The sequence below is a fragment of the Penicillium subrubescens genome (assembly GCF_028828155.1).
Source record: "Penicillium subrubescens strain IBT 31985 chromosome Unknown utg000005l_segment0_segment0, whole genome shotgun sequence".
NCBI classification, from domain to species: Eukaryota; Fungi; Ascomycota; class Eurotiomycetes; order Eurotiales; family Aspergillaceae; genus Penicillium; species Penicillium subrubescens.
In genome coordinates, this window is record NW_026643155.1 from 2384672 (window position 1) to 2408602 (window position 23931).

The 23931-nt window shown below is 50.7% G+C and overlaps 7 protein-coding genes across 7 annotated transcripts; 1 reads left to right on the forward strand and 6 right to left on the reverse strand.

Moving 5' to 3' along the window:
- Positions 1-142: 142 nt before the first annotated feature.
- On the reverse strand, positions 143-4804 carry N7473_007388 (putative UDP-glucose:glycoprotein glucosyltransferase; the record flags this gene model as incomplete). Its single annotated transcript, XM_057153328.1, has 4 exons — positions 143-3277; positions 3336-4164; positions 4226-4579; positions 4656-4804. 4 exons carry the CDS (start codon positions 4802-4804, stop codon positions 143-145), a joined length of 4467 nt encoding a protein of 1488 aa, XP_057007666.1.
- Positions 4805-5884: 1080 nt separating this feature from the next.
- N7473_007389 (uncharacterized protein) lies at positions 5885-7234 on the reverse strand (the record flags this gene model as incomplete). Its single annotated transcript, XM_057153329.1, has 1 exon — positions 5885-7234. One exon carries the CDS (start codon positions 7232-7234, stop codon positions 5885-5887), a length of 1350 nt encoding a protein of 449 aa, XP_057007667.1.
- Positions 7235-11158: 3924 nt separating this feature from the next.
- N7473_007390 (putative beta-galactosidase) lies at positions 11159-13036 on the reverse strand (the record flags this gene model as incomplete). The annotated part of the gene is made up of 2 exons (XM_057153330.1): positions 12611-13036; positions 11159-12543 (listed from the first exon to the last, which is right to left on the reverse strand). Exons 1-2 carry the CDS (start codon positions 12921-12923, stop codon positions 11159-11161), a joined length of 1698 nt encoding a protein of 565 aa, XP_057007668.1. The 5' UTR covers positions 12924-13036.
- A 1089-nt stretch (positions 13037-14125) lies between these two features.
- N7473_007391 (fungal specific transcription factor domain-containing protein) lies at positions 14126-14984 on the reverse strand (the record flags this gene model as incomplete). The annotated part of the gene is made up of 3 exons (XM_057153331.1): positions 14126-14686; positions 14745-14824; positions 14882-14984. The coding sequence occupies 3 exons, from the start codon at positions 14982-14984 to the stop codon at positions 14126-14128; spliced, it is 744 nt and encodes a 247-aa protein (XP_057007669.1).
- Positions 14985-15908: 924 nt separating this feature from the next.
- Positions 15909-16694, forward strand: N7473_007392 (ribonuclease P subunit p20 family protein; the record flags this gene model as incomplete). Its single annotated transcript, XM_057153332.1, has 2 exons — positions 15909-15981; positions 16075-16694. 2 exons carry the CDS (start codon positions 15909-15911, stop codon positions 16692-16694), a joined length of 693 nt encoding a protein of 230 aa, XP_057007670.1.
- Positions 16695-17189: 495 nt separating this feature from the next.
- Positions 17190-19281, reverse strand: N7473_007393 (leucine-rich repeat domain-containing protein). The gene is made up of 2 exons (XM_057153333.1): positions 18369-19281; positions 17190-18301 (listed from the first exon to the last, which is right to left on the reverse strand). The coding sequence occupies exons 1-2, from the start codon at positions 18968-18970 to the stop codon at positions 17326-17328; spliced, it is 1578 nt and encodes a 525-aa protein (XP_057007671.1). The 5' UTR covers positions 18971-19281; the 3' UTR covers positions 17190-17325.
- A 785-nt stretch (positions 19282-20066) lies between these two features.
- On the reverse strand, positions 20067-20390 carry N7473_007394 (uncharacterized protein; the record flags this gene model as incomplete). Its single annotated transcript, XM_057153334.1, has 1 exon — positions 20067-20390. One exon carries the CDS (start codon positions 20388-20390, stop codon positions 20067-20069), a length of 324 nt encoding a protein of 107 aa, XP_057007672.1.
- Between the last annotated feature and the right edge of the window lie 3541 nt (positions 20391-23931).

Genomic DNA, 23931 nt, shown 5'->3' on the forward strand with positions numbered 1-23931 from the left:
TAGCTAGCGAAACTGTATCTTAGTACTCTACGAATGGAAATGCCAAAAATCATCCACAATGGGAACCTTATAACATTCTTATACAAGGTAATCAATCGATCACAGAATGAACTAAACAGAGAAACACCACGAGTCTACCTATCTATAATTCATCCTTGCGGTCATCCTCTTCCTCCACATTCTCATCAACAGAAACCTCCTTCTGCTCGGCATCCTCCCCAGTCTGCACGAACCCAACCTGCTCGGCAGCAACACGCTTCGCCAGCGCCGCAATCTCATCATCATAAACAGTCCACTCGGGCACCTGTCTCCTCGCGCGAGCCAACTTAGGCTCCTTCGTCTGCGGGTTATTGCACAGATCGATCGTTCTCGCAGTTGCAAGATCTTCATCCGAGCACCACGTCTCGCACCACAACCACTCCTGCGGCAGACTGTGAATCGGAATATGATGCTGCATGTGGTTCGGCAGGTCCTGGTCCAGGTTACTCAAACTATTAGGATCGGCCGAGAGCATCTGGTATTGTCCACGGAGACGGTCACCGGCAGCGAGAGCGCGGAACTGTTTCAGATCGACGACGTACAGCGCCGAGATGTGGTATGGCTTGCCACGCAGGAAGTTGCTCCAATAGCCTTGTTTCCAGAAGCGGAAGCCCTCCATTTCCGTGCGCGAGTCGCCCATCGGGGTGAAACCGTATGGTGCGCCTTCCAAGTCGTGCGTGACGAGATCGTACATATCAGTCCGAACAATTTGGTCGGCGTCGACGAAGATTACTTTGTCCAGAGATAAGGGGAATAATACGTCCAGGAAGAGCATCTTGTATCCCCAGATCTCGCGCTGCTTCTCCTTTTGTGGACGCAGCCAGTGCGGCCACTTGTACGTGACCATCTCGTAGGCGAAGCCGTACTCTTCAGCAAGATGGGGGAGGAATGCGCGGAAGGAGGGCGAGAGGAATTGTTCGATGAACCAGAACTTGACGGTGTGTTTGGTGTGCCGCATGACGGAGACCATCATGATGTTGAGCATACGCTCGTACAAGTGGCCACTGGCCACGGAGAAGATGTTGATATCGGCATGTTGCTCGTCGGGCTTGGAGCCCACGCCAACGCCGGAGAGCACGCCAGAGGCAAAGTTGAAACCCTTGGAGATGTAGTCTCGCGCCGAGCCAGGTTCGGGTCCTTTTTCAAGGACATCCTCGTTCTCGTGACCGGGTTTACGAGAGAGACGGGGGAAAAGGGTGTGGCCCTGGAATGATAGAAGAATGACCTCGGTGTTCTCGTCGCCAGGCTGGGGGCGGTATCCGAGGCCACCAACACTATCGATGTTGAAGAGCTTCTCACTGCGACCAGGCTTGAGGCTGATCTGCCACACACCAGGCTGTGCCTTGAATTGGAAGTAGCCCAGGTTGGCCATGATGATGGTGTCCGCGAAATGAGGGTTATCCTCGGTGCCCAAGACAAGCTGCACTCCACGAGGCGGGGAGTTGGTGGTAACATCCCTAGAGTGGCCTTCGATAAGGATATGCTCCAAAGCATAGATGGCATCGACATTGGCCCCAGCCTTGAGCGCACTCAGCTTGATGTTATCCGGGTCATATACAGACTCCTTGGGCGCCACAAGCCAAGATGAGGGGACATCCATGCCAAGGGTGAGCAATGCCTCGACAGGCACGCCAGTGAACGAAGCTCCAGGACGAGACAGAGACCCATCCGAAGTGAATGATGGCTCTGACTCTAGCACATAGCGATAGAAGCGCTTGACGGGAAGCTCTTTCAGTTCATCCTTGGGGTTCAAGAAGATCTTCAATTGAACACCCGCGAGCTCAGAAAGGACCTTGAGAATTGGCAGCCATCTCTGAGCTGTTTCAGATGCTGGGTCAATCACAGCAGCAACATTGATCGCCGGGTCCTCGGAGTTGGAAACCGTAATGACCGAGTGCTCAGTCTTCCATTTGTCGGCCACATCCAATCGGAAGTCTGGCATCGACTCAAAGATGCCCTCGGGCACGTCCGAGATTGTAGAAAGAGCAACCATCGAGGTCAACTTGGCCAGATCAAGGGGCTTAGTGAGCTTCTTATTCAACCTGAGGGACAGGGAGGCTTTCGCAACAGGCTCAATTCGCTTGGATCGCTCGTAAGTGACAAGTAGATCGAGCTCTTCAACACTCAATAGGTAGTCTTTCGGAATGGGACCAACTGCACGGCCGTTGACAACGAGGCCCTCCACGCCGGCGTCGAATCCCAGAGACTCGGCAAGGCGTCGATGGATGTGACTGGCCTCCTGGCTATCAGATGCCGATGTTTCCAGGGCCTCGGTGGAGGTAACGGCATCCAAGATGCTGTCGATATCTCCTCCCTTAGTAAGTGCGTTTTGAACCGCATCTAGGCGCGTCATACCCCCTTCAGACTCTGTAGCACCGTTGTGCACCAGAACAAGTTCCATCTCGCCATTTTCCTTCCGGAATTGCAAGGCCTGGGTTAGAAGCTTCAATCCAGTCTCCGACTCAAAGTCGCCGACAACGATGATGTGAATGCCACCCAGAACGCCGCTTTCAGGTTCAACCCGGGGAATGTGGTCCAAAACCGTTGAATCATGTCCGAAGATGGTGGAAAGATCCACGATGCGTACGCTCTTAGGATCTTCGGGCATAATGAACGAGTTGCGTCTCTCAAAGGCGCCAGCCAAGAAAAATTCAGGCAACACAGCGTCTTCTTCGAGAACACCCTCGACGATGCCCTGTTGGATCAGCTTCAGATCCCTGCTAATCAACATACTCAATTCCTGCATCCAGTTGGTCGCACTAGAGACGGGGATACCGTTGACTAGGAAATTAGGAGCTCCACCCTGCAAGCCCAGGCGGCGCTGGTAGTCGGCGCTGCGCGTGGCCACAGTTTCATAGTGTTCACTCGTTAGTACCTGGTCAAAAGATAGAACTTCGCTTTCTGTGCGTGGCTCTCGCTCCTTGGTCGCCACCAGAAATGAGGCCTTGTCGGGCTTTCCGGCCTTGTTCTTCGATGTAGATTCTTCCAAATAGTGGAACAATGATTCAAGTCCGTAAGTCTCCTGCAGATAGTGTGCCACCTTGAGCTGGGAAATGGCATCTGGAGATGACGCGGTTGGCACTATACCAAACCGAATAGGGATCTGGCGGTTGATAAAGCTCTGAATCTGGTTGATATGCAAGAGAGCCTCTGGGTTGGACAAATCAACGGGCATGACGACATTGTGCAAGTCGCGACGAACTTGGGGCAATTGTCCCGGGTAGTGGTTTGTGATGTACTGGAATTCTTGTTAGCATTATGCCTGGAAGACACGTAAAGTGGAGTTGAAGGCATACTGTTTCTAGGTTCCTTGGCCAGGCCTCATAGCGCGAGTCCTTTTCCAGGTCATTCATCCAAATAATGACCTGTCCACCTTCCAGGGTATCACGATAATCGTAGCGCTGAGACTCATCTTCGGCCTGGGACTCTGCCAGGGCTGGGTGCGATAGAAGCTTCACGGCCTCCTGGGCAGACAGACTTAGATCACGGAATTTCTGGATGAGCGTTCTCTCTCGACGGAGGAGATCGAGCATAGAGAATGCATCGATTTGTCGCGAATCAATTTGCATGCCGTTGATCCATATGACATTGTAGCCGGCTGGGATCATCCGCGCCCGGTTTTCACGTATTTCCTTCTTCAACTCTGCGGTGGCATTATGAGCAGCGATGGTAGTCGAGTACTTGGGGAAGTTTTGTGACAGCTTGATCAGTGTGTTCAGCGGGTCTTCGCTATCCATAACGTAGCTTGCAGAGTTCACGCCAAGTCTAGACACCTCCGAAGAAGATAGAGGTCGTAGATCATCCGGCGAGTCATCCTTCAATTCCTCAGAGCCAGTTGCAGCGTTGTCTTTGCTGCTAACATCCGCATCTCGGTCATCAATGACAATGTAATCCGTGCGTTTCAACGCTAGTTCCACGCCGTATCCGGAGACGAACAAAGGCCGCGAGGTCCAGTGCTGAGGTGGTCGATAGCGCACGCGGTACGAAATTTCACCCTGCTTCGCCATATCACTCAATCTATCATGGAAGTCCTTGAAAGTCGGAGCCGAGACATCTGCGTAGAGAACAGCTGGAGGAAGCGAGGTATCGCCGAAAACACGATCGAATGGTAGTTCCTTGGGATCTCTAGGATCTCCAAGTCAGCAGCTATCCAATGGGGCGATTGCATCAACGAAGCTAGACTTACGATTCTCCTTCTACGTCCTGCTGTGCTCGCTCCATCAGCGAGGAACAATACTGCTTCCCCTCCAAATGAACCCAGACAGGACAAGCCGCATCCTGCGCCCCCATCAACGACTGCTGCACCGAGGTATTGTAGTATTGATAATGAGCCTGGATTCGAGGCGCCGACGACCGAACCGACAATGAGAGTTTAAATGACGATAGACTTTCGGGAGTCCGTAGATGTCCATCTTCGTGAACGACCTGCAAGAAGCGGTCATACAGCTCCTTCTCCGAGATAGCTTCTTCAAAAGCGCCATCCGCGATACGGTTGAGCAATGGGAAATACGAGGTTGCATTTTCTTCGGCGGCGGTTTCACTAAGTATCAATATGAGTATTGCTGACTTGATTGCTTCAAAATGCGCGCAGGTAAGCAAGGACAGTATCCACGAACAGAAGCTCAACTAGATATGGAGACGAGTCGAATGAGGCCTGAAGTGCCACATTGACTGCCGGGCTCGCAATGGCTAAACAGGCCGGTAGCAGAGCTCCCAAAGCGGCATACCAATGCCATGAGGCTCGAGTTCTCGTGGAGTTCCTCATCTTCGCTGATATGGGGGGTTGTTGGAATCGAGGACTAATTGGTGTTTATAAGGGACACCGCCCGGGGCCAAAGGCGTGGGTGTTGTAATTGGGTATTTTGGAATCTGACAATCTTCGTATTAGACCGAGTGTCAATTTGTAGAACCGACAAGCATCGCGGGCCAAATGAGCCAGCGCTCTTACAAACAAACGCGGAGAAGCTGCGGATCTGGACACTTGGATCATTCTCCTATCGTGCTTATCGCAGCTTGTACGGCGGGCGAAGCGGCAACTTGTGCAAGTCGCGGCTACAGGTATGTACTTGTACTGGTCACGTGGTGTTGTACAGTAGGATTTAATACGTTTGAAACTATGACCAAGGTTCAGAATCATCTTATCAGTCACAAGTTTAATGATGGACTTCATAATGGTACCTAAGCTATCGAGAAAGACGATTGAAATGACCTTTAGATCTAAACACCTTTCAGAAAACAAAAAGTGGAAGCATATCCATTAGGTGGTTTCTCTGGTCTCAAGGCTCAGAATTTTTGAACTACCACTGTATATATGTAGCGCTATACCTGGCTATGTTTGATCTAATCATGTTACAGCCAGATCCTTGTATATCCACGGACATCCAAATTATTTCCATTTCAGCCTTGGACGACTGCAGAGCTTCTAATTGCCTGGGTAACTACGAACCTATCTCCTACAAGAGGAGTCTTTTCTAACTACAAGACATATAAAGTACAAACTACGAAGACAAGGTAGATGTTCTTGAATGATACTTTGATTTTGAGATGAAACATAGTCCGCCGAGTATGATAATCGTAAACACATGATGTCGTTAACACAGTTTGTTCCAGCACTACACGTTTGACTCCGATGATGCACGTAATGTCCCAATGCGCCGAAAGCTCCGAGAAAAATCAATATGGAAAACAGATATCCAGAACGTCCCCCATATGTTCAACCCGCGAGGGTGTCTTTTGTTCTCCGACGCCGAGGGAAATGGAATGTGTGAAAGGGTTTTTGTAGAAAGGGGAAGTTGAGGCCGAGCTCAACGGGAGGAATGGAAGGGTGTGAGAACCAGTAATTGCGTTACTGGCTGTCGGTGGTCGACACCTGGGACTGGGAGTTCTTGCGGGTGTACGCATCGCGGATCAGGCGGTCACGTTTCTCCTCGGAAACTTCGAAGATGGAGGAATTGTGGGTGGAGCTGTGCTGGCTGCCAGGCCGAGCAAGAGCAAGGGCGGTGCTGGACCTCATCTTCCGGAGATTACGAAACTTTCCAGAAGTGCCGCGAGAGAAGATCCCACGGGAGAGACGCTCCAATACCGAGCCCCCACTTGGGGTAATGTCCCCGTCCGCAGGAATGGGGAACTGGGGAAGGGGCTTGTCAATGACACACTCGGCGATGCTCATTTCGGAGCCAGTGCTGCCAGTGGTTCCAAAGCTGCAACCGGAGTCGACCTTGCGGGTCTTGCTGCGGTAAGAGCGGTCGGATTCATCAAAATGAGTGGGCTCATTGACCAAGACACACTCGTCGATCATCTCATTGACCAAGTCGAGATACTTTTCCAGAGTGTTGTAGACCGCAGGCCACGAACCCTCGCCTGCTTCGCCTTCTCCCTGGTGGATCATCTGGTGCACGGGGCCTGTACCGCGAGTGCTGACCTTGTTGATAGTTCTGAAAAAGGCATCGCGGTGCATCTTGAGGATTTGGTAGGTCAACTGAGGAGTAGGAGTCGCGGATCCAGGAGCAACGGGAGGATAAAGAGTGTTCAGCATGGCGATATGGTTATGCTTGTTGTGGGGCTCAAGAAGGATCTCATTGATGATCATCCAGCGACGCAGACCCACATAGAGCTGGGTGTACAACGCCTCGATAGTCCGGGCGGTGGCATTGATCGACTCGAACCAGGTCATGACTCCGGGATACTTGATGGCCAATTCGGAGCGGGTCGGGTCGGCGGCGTCCTCGGGGCCAATATTCAATCGCTGCAGCGCCAGCGACATTTCCTTCTTCCAGCGGTTGTGTAAGTCCTTGGCGTAGTCTAAAGCGGTCAAGCCCTGGGGAAAGTCCACCTGCTCCAGGTCCTTGGGGAAGCAACGGCGGAGGAACGAGGTCAAAAAGCTGGCTGGAAGGGAACATGGCTGAGAGGGCATCCGAGAGATCTGGTGGATCAACTGAGAGCGGAAGTCGGCGGCGGCATCCACGGAGCTCTCCTGTGAAGAATTCGAGGCCTGGGTCGAGGTCGAGTTACGTGGGCTGAAGGCGGTCTCCGGCGAGTTGCTGCCGGGCAGGAAAGACTTGGACGGGTGGCAGTTCAGGGCGTACATGTCCCGCAGGGGAATTTCATAGGCAGCTGGGTCGCGGAGGACTTGGTCAAAAATCCAGGTGAACGAGACGCCATCTGGCTTCTTGGGCGAATAGGGAACCGCAGACATGATGCAAGATAGCGGGTTGTGGTCTGTGCAGGGTGGAGTAGAGAAAGGCGTTTGTGGTGAAGTAGGTACGTTGGAGGGCCTTTTTAAAGACGAAAGGAATCGACAGCAGGTTCGAAAGACCAAGATTGCATAAATAACAATGCTGGACAAGCTTCCGAGGGCTGGGACGATTTCAGAACACGCCGAAGGGGTGAAAGCGTGTGTGGAACTTTTGGCAAAGGAGAGAGTGTATTGGAAAGCAAAAAAAGGTAAAACACCCAAGACGAAGCGGGGATAAGCGTCGAGATCAGAGCGGATCAGATGCACGCAACACTAGCCATACGACGGAGATGCAGCGAGGAGGCCAGCGTGTGCGTGGCCGAAAAAGAGGGAAGGAGGTACCAAAAGTACCAAAAGGGAGATGAGTAGTTTGGCGAGTGTCTGAGGTGTATGAGATGTTTAAGATATTGACGCGAGGGGTGTGTAGTGTTCGGGGCTCTCGTTGGCTGGTCGGACCTCGCGGCTGCAAGATCGGATCTAAGCAAAAAGGCAAAATAACGAGACCACACGGTTTTTCGTTTGTTTGATTGGAGAACTGGCTCTCAAGGATCGTGAAGAGAAGAAATCGCGAGGATGGACTGCAAGACACGTCTCACGTTGGATGGAACGAAGGGAGTGTTGTATTTGGGGTAGGAGGTTGAACGAGAGGGTGGGGATAGCGAAGAAGAGTGCGTGGAAGGAGAGGAGGACTGAGGAATTGATGAGAGGAGATGAGATGGAAAGATGGAAAGGCGTGGAGAGAACGAGATAAACAAAATGGAGATGGAGTGAAAAAGTGGGAGTGGGAGGATTGTTGCTCATAAACAAGTGGAGGAAGTGGAAGTCGAAGCGGAGGAGCCAACCCGTCCGAGTCTCTGAGTCTCTGAAGTCTGGACCGCATCGGGTGGATCCTCCATGGTGTGTACTTTTTTCCAACTTTCCACCCGTTTCTCCTCCTCTGGTTTATTTACAATTTTACACATTTACGCCTTCCGTTTTGACCCATCGATTCGTTAATTTCGCTCATCTCACTCCACTTTCAAAAAATAAGACCTGATTGTATTCTTCTCATTCGACCCTTCCATCCATGACGGGATCCATACCCGTTGTACAGATGTACTGGGACCGTACCTTCGAGGCTCCACCTTCTGTACTCAGCCGCCCCTCCAAAAGTTAAGAGAGCCACCAGCACCGGGAAAAGACAGCCGTTGCATCTTCCGCGATTCCGGCCCACTTGGTTTCCATGCAATCAGCACGCTAACCGATCCTCCTAGGCTCGCGTCCAACGCGGTGCCCGGTGTCTCGCGCTGCCTTCGCCGTCCGGGGCCCGGGGATTTGGTTCAAGACGCCATGGTGCACGCTAGCGTATCCCTGTCCGCGTCCTGGGGAATTTTCGCACTGGTCGATGGAACTCGAGATGAGCCTGTGGCCCTGTGAAGTGGTGTCAGTATTTTGAGGCCGTTATGCTCAGCTACAGTGACTTCTGTCTTTCCTCGGACTGGTCAATCCTCCATGGGACTAACCCCCGTCTCAATGAATATCGCATCCTCCAGGGACCCGCTGTCTACCTTGTCAGCCCACACGCGCCGACATCTTGGTTTTTAAGGAGGATTAGCAGTAGCTACTTCGATTTTGATGCAGGGTTTGCCTTTTTTCCTCTACTATTTCCCACCCCAGAAGGTCGTTATTCCAGCATACTGAATTCGCATCCACGAGTATCAGACAAATATAGATCACTCTATGCTGCGGCGAGGTCATTTTTTGGAGGCATTCGTCACCTGGCTGTGCGGAGGCGAAACTGTGCCACGGGTGCCTCCCTCGATCTTGTGTGGGGTGGACCACGCAATCTGTGCAGCTTGACGGACCCCTGCCCGCATCACCGGGGGTCGCCTTCGCCATTTCTGCCGCACAAAGAAACTCGGAGGAGTCAGATAATCAATCAGAATCAAACCACCACACTCGAGAAATGAGATATCCTCTTTGACTGCTACATGAAAGGTAGTCCCTGGACTTTTGCAAAGCAGATCATACTCCGCGTACTACTGAGTACTGACGTCGATCAATAAACAACCACAACCGGCGCCATCGCCCATGGTTCTCGCCGTGTCACCCCCGCTCGCAACCCACGAAAACTGTACGCCTGCGGCCTTGTCAGGTACAGGTCCTTTCAGACTTTCAGTACTTTCAGGTACTGCCGAGGCCGTACCTGCGTCGTTGACCCGTTTCAGATGTCCGGTTATCCCTGATACATCGTTTTTTCTTTTTCCGTTCGCCCCTTGAATCTTCCTACGTATGACAGTGAGTTCAATTGCACAGCAATCTTTCTCAAAATACGCATTTTTTAGGAAGCCCCTCCCATTTTCGAATGAACTCCAAAATGCCCCTCACAACAAAGAAATGACCAGGCCCGATAAGTGGTTCCCTACAGTGCCCAACCAGAGAAAAAACCACCAGGCAGCCTTTTTTGCGGGTCGGAAAAACCGACCTTCCCAAACTGGGCGAGATCGGTTGCTCTTCGTGGGGCCTCAGGCCGTGCACAAAAACAGTCCAGACACTACGATCGGCATTCCTTCATTTGACATTTGATTCCTTTCATTAACCGGTCGGGACTCGGAACTTGCGCGGATACCTCAGAGCCTGTCTGTCATTGTTGTGGTTATCGGTAACGGCCGTTATCACGAAGGTTTCCGCGGCACAAGCTAGACGGCGATCATGGCATCATGATCGTTGATTGTGCTTCGAGGCGTTGGCGATCCGACCAGATACTCGGGCCCTCCGAGTCCTTTGTGCTACCGTGGCTGACCAGATTCTTGAACTACGGAGGATATCCCAATTCGCAATTTCACCTGTGCCAAGGGGAGATCTCGAGAATGGGTTCGGAAGATATCTAGAAAACCGAGTGACAATGGTCTACGAGTCCATTGTACTACATTAACTCACCCAGCAGGCATTTAGAAGCATTTCTTATCCTGAAACCTGACAGCTAGTCAATTGAAAAAAGTACAATCCTCCAACTACTGCACACACAATTTTAATCTGCCTTTAGCAATTTTCCTCCTAAAAATTGGCTTTATGGTCAGCAATCATGTCTTCTCGTTCCACGATTAGCATTTGCTCATTGAGCGCCGTGCCCGAATCCCAACAAACTTACTTAGACTTTGCGCAAGACTTCAAACCTAAGAAATCGCGCGCTGTAGCCCAGGGGAAAGGGATAAAACCCTTGGGTCGTGAATCGAGATCGGAAGGTCTGTGTGCACCTCTAGACCCTGTTTTTCCGTCTTTTCGTCCTTTTGTCTTTCTTTCTGGCCTGCTTGCAGGTACTTGGTACTACCTCCATTTATGATTTGCAAACTAACCATCTCCTCGGGAGCAAAGATGATCATGTGGCTTTTTTTTTTTACGGTAGGGCAGAGAATTGAGGTTTCATTGACAGGCGAGTTATCCATATTATCGTAACAAAGTACGAAGGGGTTGAAGACCCCGTACTTTGACACTCGTTCTAAATTGGATGTGTTCGGTGCTTGTGGGGATCGGTGTGCCAGATTTAGTCTGATTTTTGGGGGGTGTTTGGTCCTGGAGGATGTCATATTGGATTGTGTATTTCGTATAAAGGATGCTACGATTCCTCAATTTCTAGTCTGATAAGCGATGAGTCTGTTAAGATTGCGCTGAAATAGGCTTCGAGATGTCTTCTGTAGAGCTGCGTTTCTTTGTCCTTTACTACTCTCATGATTGGGTATTTGGGATAAACAAGTCATCTCGAAAGGTGATCTACCACAAGGTTTAATCCCATGTTCAAGGTAAACCCCAGAGTCCGGATCAGACCAAAGTCCCCCGGGAGGGTCTCATCAACATCAAACAAAGCGTCGACCAACATGATACACCTCACTTCATACAGTAGACGCCTCATACATCATCCACCTCCTCAATCGAGTACACCTCCAACTCGGCAATCATCGTATTCGCAGGGATAGTCACACAAATCGGGAAACCCCCATAATCCGGATCCTCATTCGGCATCATAGCACAGATACCACTCCGAGTCTCATCCCCATTCAGAGACCTCAGAGTGTGCAGCTCACCCATCTCCGAATTCACAACCTGCTTCTCCTCGAATCGCAGGAATCCCGTAAACGTGCTGGTCGGTGAGAGGGACCGGGCGCGAACTTGGAAGCCCCATCCGATCAGGAGGAACTTAGGTCCACCTAGGTGGATGACCATTCCCGCGCCAGGCCCGGGCTTGCCAAAGACGAAGCATCGCTCGATGATAATTTCGTACCCGGCCCAGTGCTTGATGACCGGCTTAGACGGATCGGTGCCGTCGGCGGCGAGCTCGTCGAAGTAGAATCCGATCGAGCTGTCGGGCCGCGTCTGGGCATCAAGGATAATCTGGGAGACAGATTTGAGCAGACCGTAGTGCTTGGTGAATGGGTTTGTCGCTGGCTCCAGGGTATCAATGCCAAAGGGTGATACCCCGATGGCCTGGAACGAGCCATAGGCAGTCCAAATGCGCCGCACGCCGTACTCATCACGCCGCTGCTCGGGGATGAAAAGCGGCTGGTTGCGGTGGCGGTATTTTCGACAGGTACTTGTATAGTCATTCAGATAGATATCGGGCGAGATGAAATCCAGCGAGGGAGCAAACTTCTGCCATACGTCGAGGACGGTGCTTGTGCCACCTCCCGACGGGTAGTCGCCCGGGTAGCCGCCTCCGCCAGCAACGACGGGGAATCCATTGTCGCTGTCGTCGCCCGCGGAGTTTTGCCAGACATTGGTGTATAGGGGGAGTGGATATTCTTGTTTTCCTGCAGTCGCAACTTTGTTGAGATATTTGGCGTAGTGGTATGCCATGAACAGTTCATCTGTGTGTGGACCCTTGCCGAAGACTTGCTCCCATGTTCCACAGGGACTAGTCTGAGCTTTGAAGTGCTTCAAATTGACCTTGATATCCGCGTGGAGGTTTTCCCAATCCTGTGACAAGAATTGTACCAGATTCTCGGGGACAGCTTCGTTGAATCGCTTCTCTGCTGCAGCAGAGCCATCTCGCGAGTCACCCAGTAGCCCAGTCTCATTCTCGACTTGCACCATGACCACGGTCGAGTGCTCGCCGTCGACCTCCTTGACATGTTGTAAGAGACGAGAGAAAGCCTTCACGTCAGCCTGACATCCTTCTTCGTGGAAAATAGATAGCACGTCGCCGGTCTGGAGGACACCGCCAGCCTTGCGCAGCTTGGCACGAGGGAATCGTCGCGTGTTTGTCTTGATCCACGATGGGACGTAGGTGGATATACCTTGAGAAGGGTGAGCGATTGTAACAGGGACACTTTTCATTTCATGCGAGAATCAAGACAAGCATACCATTCTTGAAGGAGCCAAACCACAGCAGTACAAGGTGTAGTCCATGTTTTCTCGCCCCCAGAATAACCTTATCCAATTCAGCAAAGTTGAATTGATCCTCAACGGGCTCAATGTCCTCCCAAGTAACACACCCCAAGACGGTATTGATGTTGGTATCAACCAACTTCTGCCAGACAGGCTCCATATACTCCGCCGAAGTCATCGAGGAGTTTTGCAGCTCAGCTGCGAGGGCAAGGAACGGCCGGTCATTGACCACGAGCTGCTGCGTTGTGCCCGCTTTGCGCAAGTGCGGTATCGTCGGAGAGAGAGTCATTGCTGAAATTTGTTTTCAATTCAAAACTGACAAAAGGAGTGAACAGGGAATTGTAGCCGTTTTTACTGCAGCGCAGTCGACCAGGCACCTCTTATACCTGCTAGTTGTCCTGTTGACCCCTCACGAAACCCCCACCATGATGATGCAGGTGACACCATTCTGGAAACACATTTTAGCCGGAAGGGATGCGTGAACATATAAAAAAAGAAATTCTCGCGGGAATGATCACGACTGATTGGCAAATTACCCGCAAACCATTGCTCAACCAAGTCGACCCCCGCGCGGAGAATCAAAAAAGGATAAGCGGGAGTGAACCCCCATCATTGGCTGATAACCCACACTCCTCCACGACTACGGAGTAGATTTGCTAGATCGGGAAGAAACCCGGGGTATTTATGGTTGTAGCCTTGTGAATAGGCTAAGGCTAATCGCACTCCCACTTATGCTTTCGCTCGACAGACTATACATATAGTGGAGAAAAGGTATATCTGGATTCTCGACATCTAGGCTAGAGAAACAGTTTCACTATGTAAATAAGTGTGATGTCACTTTCTCTCTTGTGGTAGATCTCTTTTAATGCCCTTTGAACCGTCTTTTTAGATAGCTAAGGTTTCTTTATAGTCTGCCGTTTGAAGTCCTGACAGATAACACAATTTTAGAACTGTAGAAGGCTTTCTAACTTATAGAATCTTTCGGAATGTATGGCTGATAAAAGGCTGAGTTACGAAAGGAAAGCACAAGTTCGCATGCGATTAGCCTCAGCCTTTTTATATTGCCATCCTCGTGCATGAGTGACTCTATATCTGGTTTCTCTTCGTGGAGACGAAAGGTCCAACGCTGGAGGAGATCGCCGCCTTGCTTGATGGCGACCAAGCCAATGATGCAGAAAACGGCCGTCGGTTCATCAAGAGGCCAAGACTGCGGAGGCATGATGCTAAACTTGGTTGTTTCTGTTTATTACATCTTCCGGCGCAGGATCGATAGGGCATCGCTCGCAACCTTCCCACGTTCCGCGAGGTCAGATGTGGCCGGTATATCTGGCTCTCCGTCGATAGGTAACACGTGCTGGAGACGAAGTTGACTATCCATCTGTCCACGTAAAAGTTTTGTCCATTGAGCGCAAGTAGACTTTTTGAAATGTAAATAGTCTGTCCATCTGAGATAATTAGCCTTAATATCGGATCAGCCTGTCACATTCCATGCTAATCTCCGAACAGCAATGTATGAAGAAGGGCCGCAGATGACACTACAGTCATGTGTGCCACAATGAGATATACCGCCTCACAATCCGGGGTTTCGTGAGAAGTCCTCAGCAGATCACTAGACATTGTGGCATGATGCTTGCAGCGGGACACGAACAAGGCTCGACTGCGTGTTTGAGAGAGCTGAATGTCGAAGAAAGGGAAATATAACAAAGTGGCATAGTGATGATGCCCCAGATGAAGTGCCACAAAGACCTGTCCCAGGCCTACTCTGGCATGCTTCTTCAAGTTGTGCACGGTAAAATGAAGGTCAGGCGGAAGACCTTGTTCAAAGGTTTCAAGCTCTTGTGCTAGGTCTTGTGTAATCAGTTCTGCATGGTGCTCATCCAGGACTCCATTTGAGAGCTTCTGGTGGAGGTCTTGAATTTTACCGAATATTCTGGCTAGAATGACCATGTAACCCCAGAGACCTAGAGTAGGCTGGTCATCCTGACCAATTGCTTGCCCTGGTTTCAGAGACCAGAATAAGGTCCCGAGTATGGGCAAGCGATGATGATCATCCTGCATTTGTTTGTTCAAGTCCAGCCGGCAGAAGACCATTCGACCACCAAGTTCTCACCTTGATCTCCTGGGTGATAGCGTCTTCACTGGCATCTGAAGATGGTAAGTGGAGGATATTTGCCATTCGGAACGCAATACCTTCGATGAATCAGACACATCTTTTTCTAAGGATGTCTCTTGTAAAAGAGCACTTACCAAAGAATAGACCCTCCGAGACAGATTCTCCCTCTGCACCGCACAAATTACCCACCAAAATACTGGCGTGGATATTATTGAGACACACATTATCAATATCCATTTTAACCGGCTTTTGACAGCTGAGAAGAATGCTTTTGCCTTCTGACGAATCTCCTCCTCGTCAGAGAACTTCCAAGATAGAAGAATGAGCGATGATTCCAACAACGCAATCCTGCTTGTCTTTCCTTGAACTCACCGAGCTGCTATTGCCATGATGCCGAACAACATTGCCTTCGGCAGAGACCCAGTTTTCACTTGCTCCCTCAGCAAACCCGGATGAAACAACGTATGTGGTTTATCGTGGATGTAGCGTAGGTAGAGTTCCACCAGGTGGTCTCGAATATCAACAGTCACCTCTTGCAAGACGTCATCCGAACATGATGTCTGAACTACTGTTCTTGTTGTCTTGGTTGAATGCTCCTTCCTTGCAAGTTTCGGGTGTTAGTGGAGAAGGGGCACTGTTTCCCATGTTTGGTGCATTGCTGGCAGGACCATCCACCATCCCACCCTCTCTGTCGTACACTTGCGCTTGCTGATATTGCATTGGGTGCAGGACTTGGATATTTTCATCTCGCGTTCATTGTCTGCCAAGTGTCACCGGGGCTAAACGAATCTTCGGGTAACTCCATGTGTTTCTACTCTGGCAAGCTCTAGTGAAGTGGAACAGGGACTATATATTTAGCCGCAGATTGCAGTCATCAGGTAGCTACCTGATTTTGGCGACTTCAATGAATCATCTCAGCAGTAATCAAGATGAATAGAGTCCAATGTCCAATTATGGTACATCTACCTAATAAATGACTCTCCACTAAATCACAGCCCTGGTGTATACAGTATCTCATCACTTGATCTGCGGACTTCGCAGCTTCATCGGATCACATACATCTACACCGCCCGGCAGAAAAGATATGACGATAAGCGACTTTCGCGACTTCCTCCGCGACAGCTCCAGAGTAACGAAGCGAGAAACAACAAAGATCTTGCCATGGGAAACGGACCTTTGGAGCGAAAGCTCCAATTCGAGAAGAAGAACCAAAATCTTGTCAAGCTTCCAAAATGTGCGTTTTGCGCCCCGATTCCCACCTTGCAGATCACCGCCGAGATGCTCGACGATGAACACGCGCAAAAAGTCTAACAACTGGAATTCACAGATGCAAAGGTTGAAAAGCGACCCATTCCTCATGCGCCAGTTGCCTCACCCTACGCCGGTGCCTCGGTGCCCAAGGTCGTCTACGTATCCAGCGGCACACCCTTCATGAGTGCCGTGAAGCGCGTCCAGAAATTACTCCGCCAAGCCGAGAAGCGCGCTACGGCCAAAATCAGCCTCGAGGACAGCCGGAAGACGGAACAGCAGAAGCTTGCCGAGCTTGCCAAGGTTGCTGAGAAGCGGGAGGAGGTGTTTGTGAAGGCTACCGGGCGTGCTATCGAGAAGGCACTGAACGTAGGCAAGTGGTTCGAAGAGAAAGAGGCCGAGTACACTGTCCGGGTTAAGACTGGGAGTGTTCTTGTCGTTGATGATGTGGTTGAAGATGAGGAGAAGAAGGAGCGGGAATTGCAGAAACAGCAACGCGAGGAGGGAGCGCAACAAAACGGGCAGCAGGATGCCCAGAAGAACACTGAAGAGAAGGCCGATTCGCAAAACGCTGAATCAAAAAGTGTCGCGAAGAAAAAGAAGAAGCGTCCAGCCTCCACAATCTCTGAAGAAACCGAGCTCCCGGAGTCCCGAACTCGATGGGTCAAGATGGTCGAGGTGGCTGTAAGCCTCAAGTGAAACATCTGGCGGACCGAAAGAACATTCTATGCATACTACCGTGCCCATGAAGGGATACGCTTCTTGAAGCAGTGCAATTGCCTCCAGAGACACTATGACAGAGCCGTTATGATGTCCTCATCGACGCTAGACCCCACATACGACCAGCAACCACAGCTCCGGAATTATCAGCAAAGGACACAGTGGGCACCAAGATTACAGTGATACCGCAAAAAAGCGTCACCACTGGAGGGCTCAAGGAGCCCAGTTGATGTCCTGGATGGATCATGGAGTACCTTGAGCTGATGCTCTTGTCATACCTGAGACTGCTTCACAACCGTCTCCAGTTTCACGATATCCGAGCACCTCTTCTCAAGAGAGAGCCAGCAATGCTCGTATTGCTGTGGTGTGGCCTCAGAACAAGGGACTCCTTACAGACCGAATACCATTCGAACCTACAATTGATACCACAGCTAGTCACACTATCGATAACTGTTCAGGCCAAGCCTTGAAAAATCGAAAATAATGAACATCCATAACCATTTGTCCACAGTGGCTGTAAGCTCTAACAAGCTATTATAACACCGAAATCTAATAAATACAAGAAAGCAATATAAAAGGCCATATCTCCCCAAAAACCCCAACACAAAAACTATTCTACAAACTGCCCACCAGGCACACAAGCCCAGCTACAGCCAACCCGCTTAAAAGGCAGCGGTCTAAGCATCTCCCCCGAACCCCTCGGCCTCTTCATACCATTCTCATGAGGAGTACAGTCCCACCACTCCGTCCACCTAGCACGAGGAACGATAAATTCTCGCTGACAGATTGAGCAATGTTGAGCGCCATCTTGCCGGGCTTGTCGAGCCAGCGAGATCAAGGGGATGACGAGCGCGGGAAACTCGTCTAGTTCGAGATCGGTGAGTTGGTCGATACCTGGGAGTTTGGAGATTGCGCGGAGAGAGACTTCGCGGAGGGAGGGAGCTCGGGATGCGGGTTGGGATGATGTGGAGGGTGTGTTGAATGGGGTATTTGGCTCGAGGGGTCGGCCTTCCATGTCTAGGCGGGTCACTGGGCCTGTTGCGACGTGGATGGGTGTCCATGCATCATTGGGAGGTGTGCCTTCATAGTCGCTGAATATGGGGACGGGAGTGACTTCTGGAGCGTCTGCTTCATCTATTTCTCCATCTTTATCTTCGTCGTTGGACTTGTCAAATTGACAGTGCCATTCGACCGGTCCGGATTCATCGATTGAAGGGAACGGGTTCGGATGGGCGGTAAAGTGTTTCAACTCTCCTTGCTGCAACAACCATAGGAGATCCCATGGGAGTTCATGGAGTCGATTCATAGAAACATTGAGAACTTGCAGCGCGGTTAGTTTGCGGATAGCCTCCGGGATCCGTGTAAGCTTGTTGTTCCGCAAGCTGAGAACCTTGAGATCTTTCAGATCGAAGATCTCGCTAGTATAAAGTGTAGTGAGGGAGTTGTTGGAGAGATAGATTCGAAGGAATGGTTGGAGCGAGAAATAAGCGTTTTCAGATACAGGCGCCTCGTGCAAAGAAGGTAGCTTGGTAAGATGCTGTAAAGGTCGCAATAGCCCTAGAGGGATAACCCTCATATTAATGTTCCTATAATAATGATGATTAGAAACCTGATCCCCGTGTATCATCCGGTTCACGACGGAGAAGCTCTTACCCAAGATCAACGCTATCATCGCCCTTCTCCAGACACTCATTGATAACAGCTTTCGCATACTTATGTTCCTCCGTCTCGACCGGACCCTGCAAAACAACAGGCCGAGGCTGCACAGGAACCGACGCAATATCAGACGGTTTAACAAGCGAAGGCGCATTCGCGACTTTACTCGGCGCCCTCGGATCCAGCACCGTCTTCAGAAGATCCTCACCCCAATTCGACGCATCTTCCGACGGCAGCGAACTCTCCGCGATAGATTCATCACTCCCCATCCAAACACCACTATCAACATGCCTCTTCTCCTTAAAATCAGCCCTCTTCCGCTTCGGATCCGCAACCTGTTCTCCCCACCAGGTCCCGCGGTATCGACGCTTGCGCCCAGCGCCCGCTACCGGCGCATGGTAATTCTCCAGTCCGGACGCGGGAATGTCATCGCTCGAGAACAGCGCCGGGTCACTTGATGGCTGGCTGGAGCGATCGTCAAAGCGCGATAGTCGGCGCGACTTGCGGAAGGACGATGCGACAGAGCCCGCGGGGGAGAGGCGGGATGGCGAACGGTGTCGAATCCGCCGTGGTGGGGGGAGGGGGACCTCGTTGTCCATTTGCGAAGAATGGGTGTTGCAAGGGGGCGACGAGTTATTCTTTCCTCGTTTGTCCCTTTGAGTTCATCCGAAGACGCAATTGAGGGTGTGTTTGGCCTAGGACCAGAAGGGGTCGCGACGCGTTGTGGAGCCCGCGGGGTGACAATAGTGTCAACACCACACGCGACGAGGGCGCTCTGGAGGGAGACAGATCTCGGGTACATCAATTGGAAACAATTGAGTCCCTCCACACAAAGCGGGGAAAAAGGAGAAATAGAAAAGAAGAAAATGTGAAGATTACTCAGATGAAATGTCAGATACCAAGAGATAAGATCCGATCAAACGACAGACTGCCCAAAGTGGCGGGCGCGTGGGCGCACGGCCATTTCAAGCGGGAGAAGCGGATGGATCATGGATCATGGTGATTGATCCACATTCCACGGGAATGTTCGATCGACATGATCTTCGCTACATTTGAACTCTACAATCTGGCTATTTTTTACTATTGATCGTTTTCTGGACCGAAAGAGAAAGGTGTCAATTGATGCACGGTGGATTACTGTCGAGTGTAGCTCTTCAGCAAATGGATTCAAATTTGACATTCGCATCCGGACTAGACCAACCCAGACAGTAGTAGGTATAGCCAGTCCTTCTTTGCTGTAGACTCCCGAAAAAGAACCTCCACAGAAACACTATATGAACAGAAGAAGTGAAGTAGGTTAAAAAACGGGGGTTGTAGAAGAAGAAAGGGTAAATTCAACATCAACTCGTGTCCACAGAAATCATAAAGGGGGTATTTGGAAGTGTGAAATGCGTTAAAAAGAAAAAAAAAGGGCCGTCAATCCTCTCCGAAAAAGGGTTCTCCAGCTAACCACGAGGAATCATAAAAATGGAAAGAAGAGAAGAGAAATTAATCAGTTCAGAATAAAACGGTAAACCCCGGCTCTGCTGGAGATGAACGGCAGGAACTGAAGGTAGACTTGAGAGTTTCCAGGCAGACATAGTGAGCATTGGCGAGCTGCGGTGTTTGGTTTGCAAGGCAGCAGTCCACCTGTGACTTTTGGCTGTTGAGGATCTGCCTGGTCTCAATGGCTACCTCAATTGATCGCGTCCGCGATTACAGGGCGGCGCCCATAATCAGCGCGAAGGATCCAGCAACCAGGGCCGCGGGCATACCAGCGCCGAGAGCGACAGCTCCGCCAGTCTTGGTGGGGGAGGCAGCAGCCGGGGTCGAGGCGGAAGAGGAAGAGACCAGAGGAGTAGAAGTCGCGGATGCAGACACAGACACCAGAGTCGCGCTGGAGCTGGGGGTGGCAGTGACCGAGTTGACGCGAATCAGGGTCTTGGTAATGGTCGTAGTCGAGACAGAGGTGACATCTTCCGAGGCCATGACCGGGGCGACGGCGATGCAGAGAAGAGAGACAATGGCGCCGAACTTCATTTTGTCGGTTGTTGGTTTAGTTGAATGAAGAATGAGATCAATGAGATATCAGGGTCGTATGGTGACGAGGGTGAGTTGGTGCAAGGATATCTTGAAGTATCGATGACAGGTGCAGAAGTCTGGCGATGAGCTGAGTCACTGCGAGATTAAGGCGCAAAGGCGTAGAGAAAGTAGACGGCGATGCAATCGTCGTAGAAGAGTCGATTCGAGAGTAGGTGAGGCTTTGAGCACAAATGAGTGAGACTCAAAGACCAAGATTGATGAGGGTAAAGAGCGTAGGGAGCGTAGAAGGAGTGTGGGCTTCAAACTGAGGGAGGATGAAGGAGGTATAAACGAGTGACAGGGTCCAGGTACAAGAAGTACTGTACGTCCGAATGAGTGACTGGGGTGAAGAAGAGTTTTCGTAAAAGCCTAACAGGGACAGGGAAGGTCAAGGAAGAAGTATGACAGGGCGAGTGGTATGCGCCCAGTCTAAACAAAATCTCAGGCACACGAGATTGGCCGCCAACCTGGGGAAAGGGACATCCCATCCATTCAGGGTCCCCCAATTGAGCCCTAGTCCGGTGGATATGCGACTTTCTCGTTCGTTTTTGCCTTTATTGATTTTTGGCTTTTTTAATTAAAATTATTAGGATTATTAAAATCATTGCCGCTAGTCGAGTTGGGCGTCAAATGGGCCTCCTATTGGACCGATGGGGCGAGCGTTCCTGGGACTATCCGAAATAGGGCCGGGCCAAAAAATCGAACTATGGAGACTGGAGGAGCAATCACAACCCTAACGATGGAGTAGTCAACTTGTCAACAACCAACTGCTGCCAAGAACCCTCCGAAATACCGCCAGGGCCTGGCTGACTCGCACAGACTTTCTCCCTCCTGTTCGTCTGCTCCCCGGAGAAGTTGGAATCCATAACAACTCGTTATGCGAGGGGAGCGGAAGGGGGCTTCCGCAACATAATAATCTCTCAATGCTGTATGATAGTCACATATCACCCAACCATTGGAGACGATCCTAGGGCCATCTGCAGATCAGGGTACTTTGTCTTGAACGGAGTACTTGCACACGAAATACCCGCAAGCAGTCGAAAAACTCGATGTGTAGTCATTTGTGACAGCGCTTTGTTTTTCCAGACGCAATACGAGATTCTTTCGCCACCCCTGGAAGATGCCATCGGGGGCCATCGAGGGGTGTCGCCAGTCGCCAGTAACTTTACCTACCTAAAGTAGACTAGAGAGGCGGAAATGGGGGCGACTTGGATCAAACGGTTGAACGGGGAAGCCACCTGGCCTGGCCCCCGCTGAAACCATCCAGGTATCGGGTCGTGTTTCCATACGCGCTCGCGGTTTCTCATTAATGACGATGCTCGCGGAACAGCAGATATGCAGCAGCGTCTCCATAGCAGCATTCTGATGGGTTTGGTGTTGATGTTCTGGTGTATTTTTCTCTCCCGACAGCTGTGTGACCCCTGGCGTCATGAATGCAGGAACGGACAGCACGGATCTCTCAGAGCTGGTTGGTTATGATTCGCCCTTGAGTGGTGTCAGCAGTGTTGGCAATTTTTCCAGGATGGACTCATGAAGCGTGTGGCCAGTGGCCACACTCGTCACTGGGGACTTGACCGGGGGCGATGGGATTGGCTGACGGGGTGAAGTAACCGAGATTGCATCGAAATTTGGGTTCTCTTTTTGCCTCATTCGGCGGCTGCCCGACATGTCCATCCAGTCACTCACCCACCCAAGCCCACATTGTCGCCCTTCCTGTCGGCTCTTGTCCAGTGTCCACCGAACACGAGAATAAGAATTTGCACGAGGGGGCCACTCCATGGCGGAATTTGACTGTCCAGAAACCCCGGCTTGGCGGACAAATCCACCCGAGTTCAAGCGACTCATGTGCCTGTGCCTGACAAGACCCATGGGAACCATTAATGGCCGATCCACTATAACACTTCACGATCGACCCTCTCGCTTTCTCTTTACGAATCATTAGCGCTCTGTTGTGAGTCTGCGAGGTTCGAGAACTTGACTGATCGTCCCGGGCCCTATGGTTCTCCTTGCGGAAACTTCAATGGTAAGCAACGCGAAATGAACACGAACGAAAATTCGAGAGGTGACGGCTCCGACCGCGTAGAGTTCTCATCGCAAAGTCAGTTTGCAGTACCAGCAGACATGCATACTATCAGATTCGAAAACTTAAAGGTCCATTTGTGAAGCGAGCCCCCCCCGTCATCGTTCTTGCACCCTGCCACCCGAGGTCCGACGGGGCGAAACGTTTGCTCCGTTGGGTCGGAAAGGGACTGGCGATCGCTGGCCGATGATTATTGGTGTCACATCACGCCGGTCACCGCCGGTTCCCCCAAGCCCGACTCCGTTGAACAAGTAGAGGTATTCCTGGCCGGGTCAAGGTGGTTGAATCTACTGATGCATTGACAACAAATGCGCCGGTTACACAAGCAGCTGGCAAAGGCGGTCATTGTCCTAACCTCAGGAATCGGAATGACAGGGCGATGACAGTAGCACAATGGACAGGTAGAGGTCAGCGCAAACCGCCTTCGATTTATGACCCGAGGATCTACAGTATGAGCTAGCTAGCTACATACATGCTATCCCTTTTTATGCGCTAATTGCATGGTGATCGAGATTGCATCACCTGTCTATATACATAGGCAAGATCGTCGCTGCGTTATATAAGCTGACTGAAGCGGGAACATCCAGCGCGTCTTCTGCGGATGCTTCCCTGAATGGTGAAACTTTTTTGCTTAGTGGTGGCTCGAACAACAATCACTATGACGTGACTGGCAACAGTTACCATACTGAGCTATAAAGCCTCAGAGTCTACTGAAACAACCTATCGGCGCCAAGTTTGAGATTCCTGGTGTCTCCATTAAGATCAAACAAACTACTTAGATATGAGGACTATATCTCTGGCTCTGGTGTCAAATCTATCTGAACTTTAGAGCAAATCCAACCTTGATTGATGTTTCACCTTTGCTACACCATTCCTTCACGATGTTTAGTGAGAACTGGAATGTTTCTATACCTCGAAGGTTACAGATATGAAAGCATGAGGCAAGAGAGACCACTAGAACACAGGTCCCATGATCACAAGCAGCTCGACAGGTCAATTTTTCGAATCTGAGATTTCAGAGCCTGAAAGGACTAAAAGTAGGCAATGTCTTGTTTTGGTCTAGCCTTGATTATCTCTGACTGTTCGTTAATCTCGCTGCGTTTGGCACCGAGACACATCAGAGGTGCTGGATACTTAACTCTCTTGTTCGATTCATATTCCTGATAGAGCAAATAAGGTAAGAAAGAACGATGTGTAACTTGACATACATTTTTAGAAGCTATACTCTTTAATGTTGACCCGATCTTACTGTGTATTTCGTACATCTCATTCGTAATACCACTCACTATCTTGAATCATCATTGTATAATCCCTGTCGCCATGGCCATCCCACGGTGGCATTTGAGCGTGCTTTGGTTTTCATTACAAGTCTAGCTGGCTCTTAGGAGCTCCTAGGAGGTTCTCTGTGCATGATCAGGC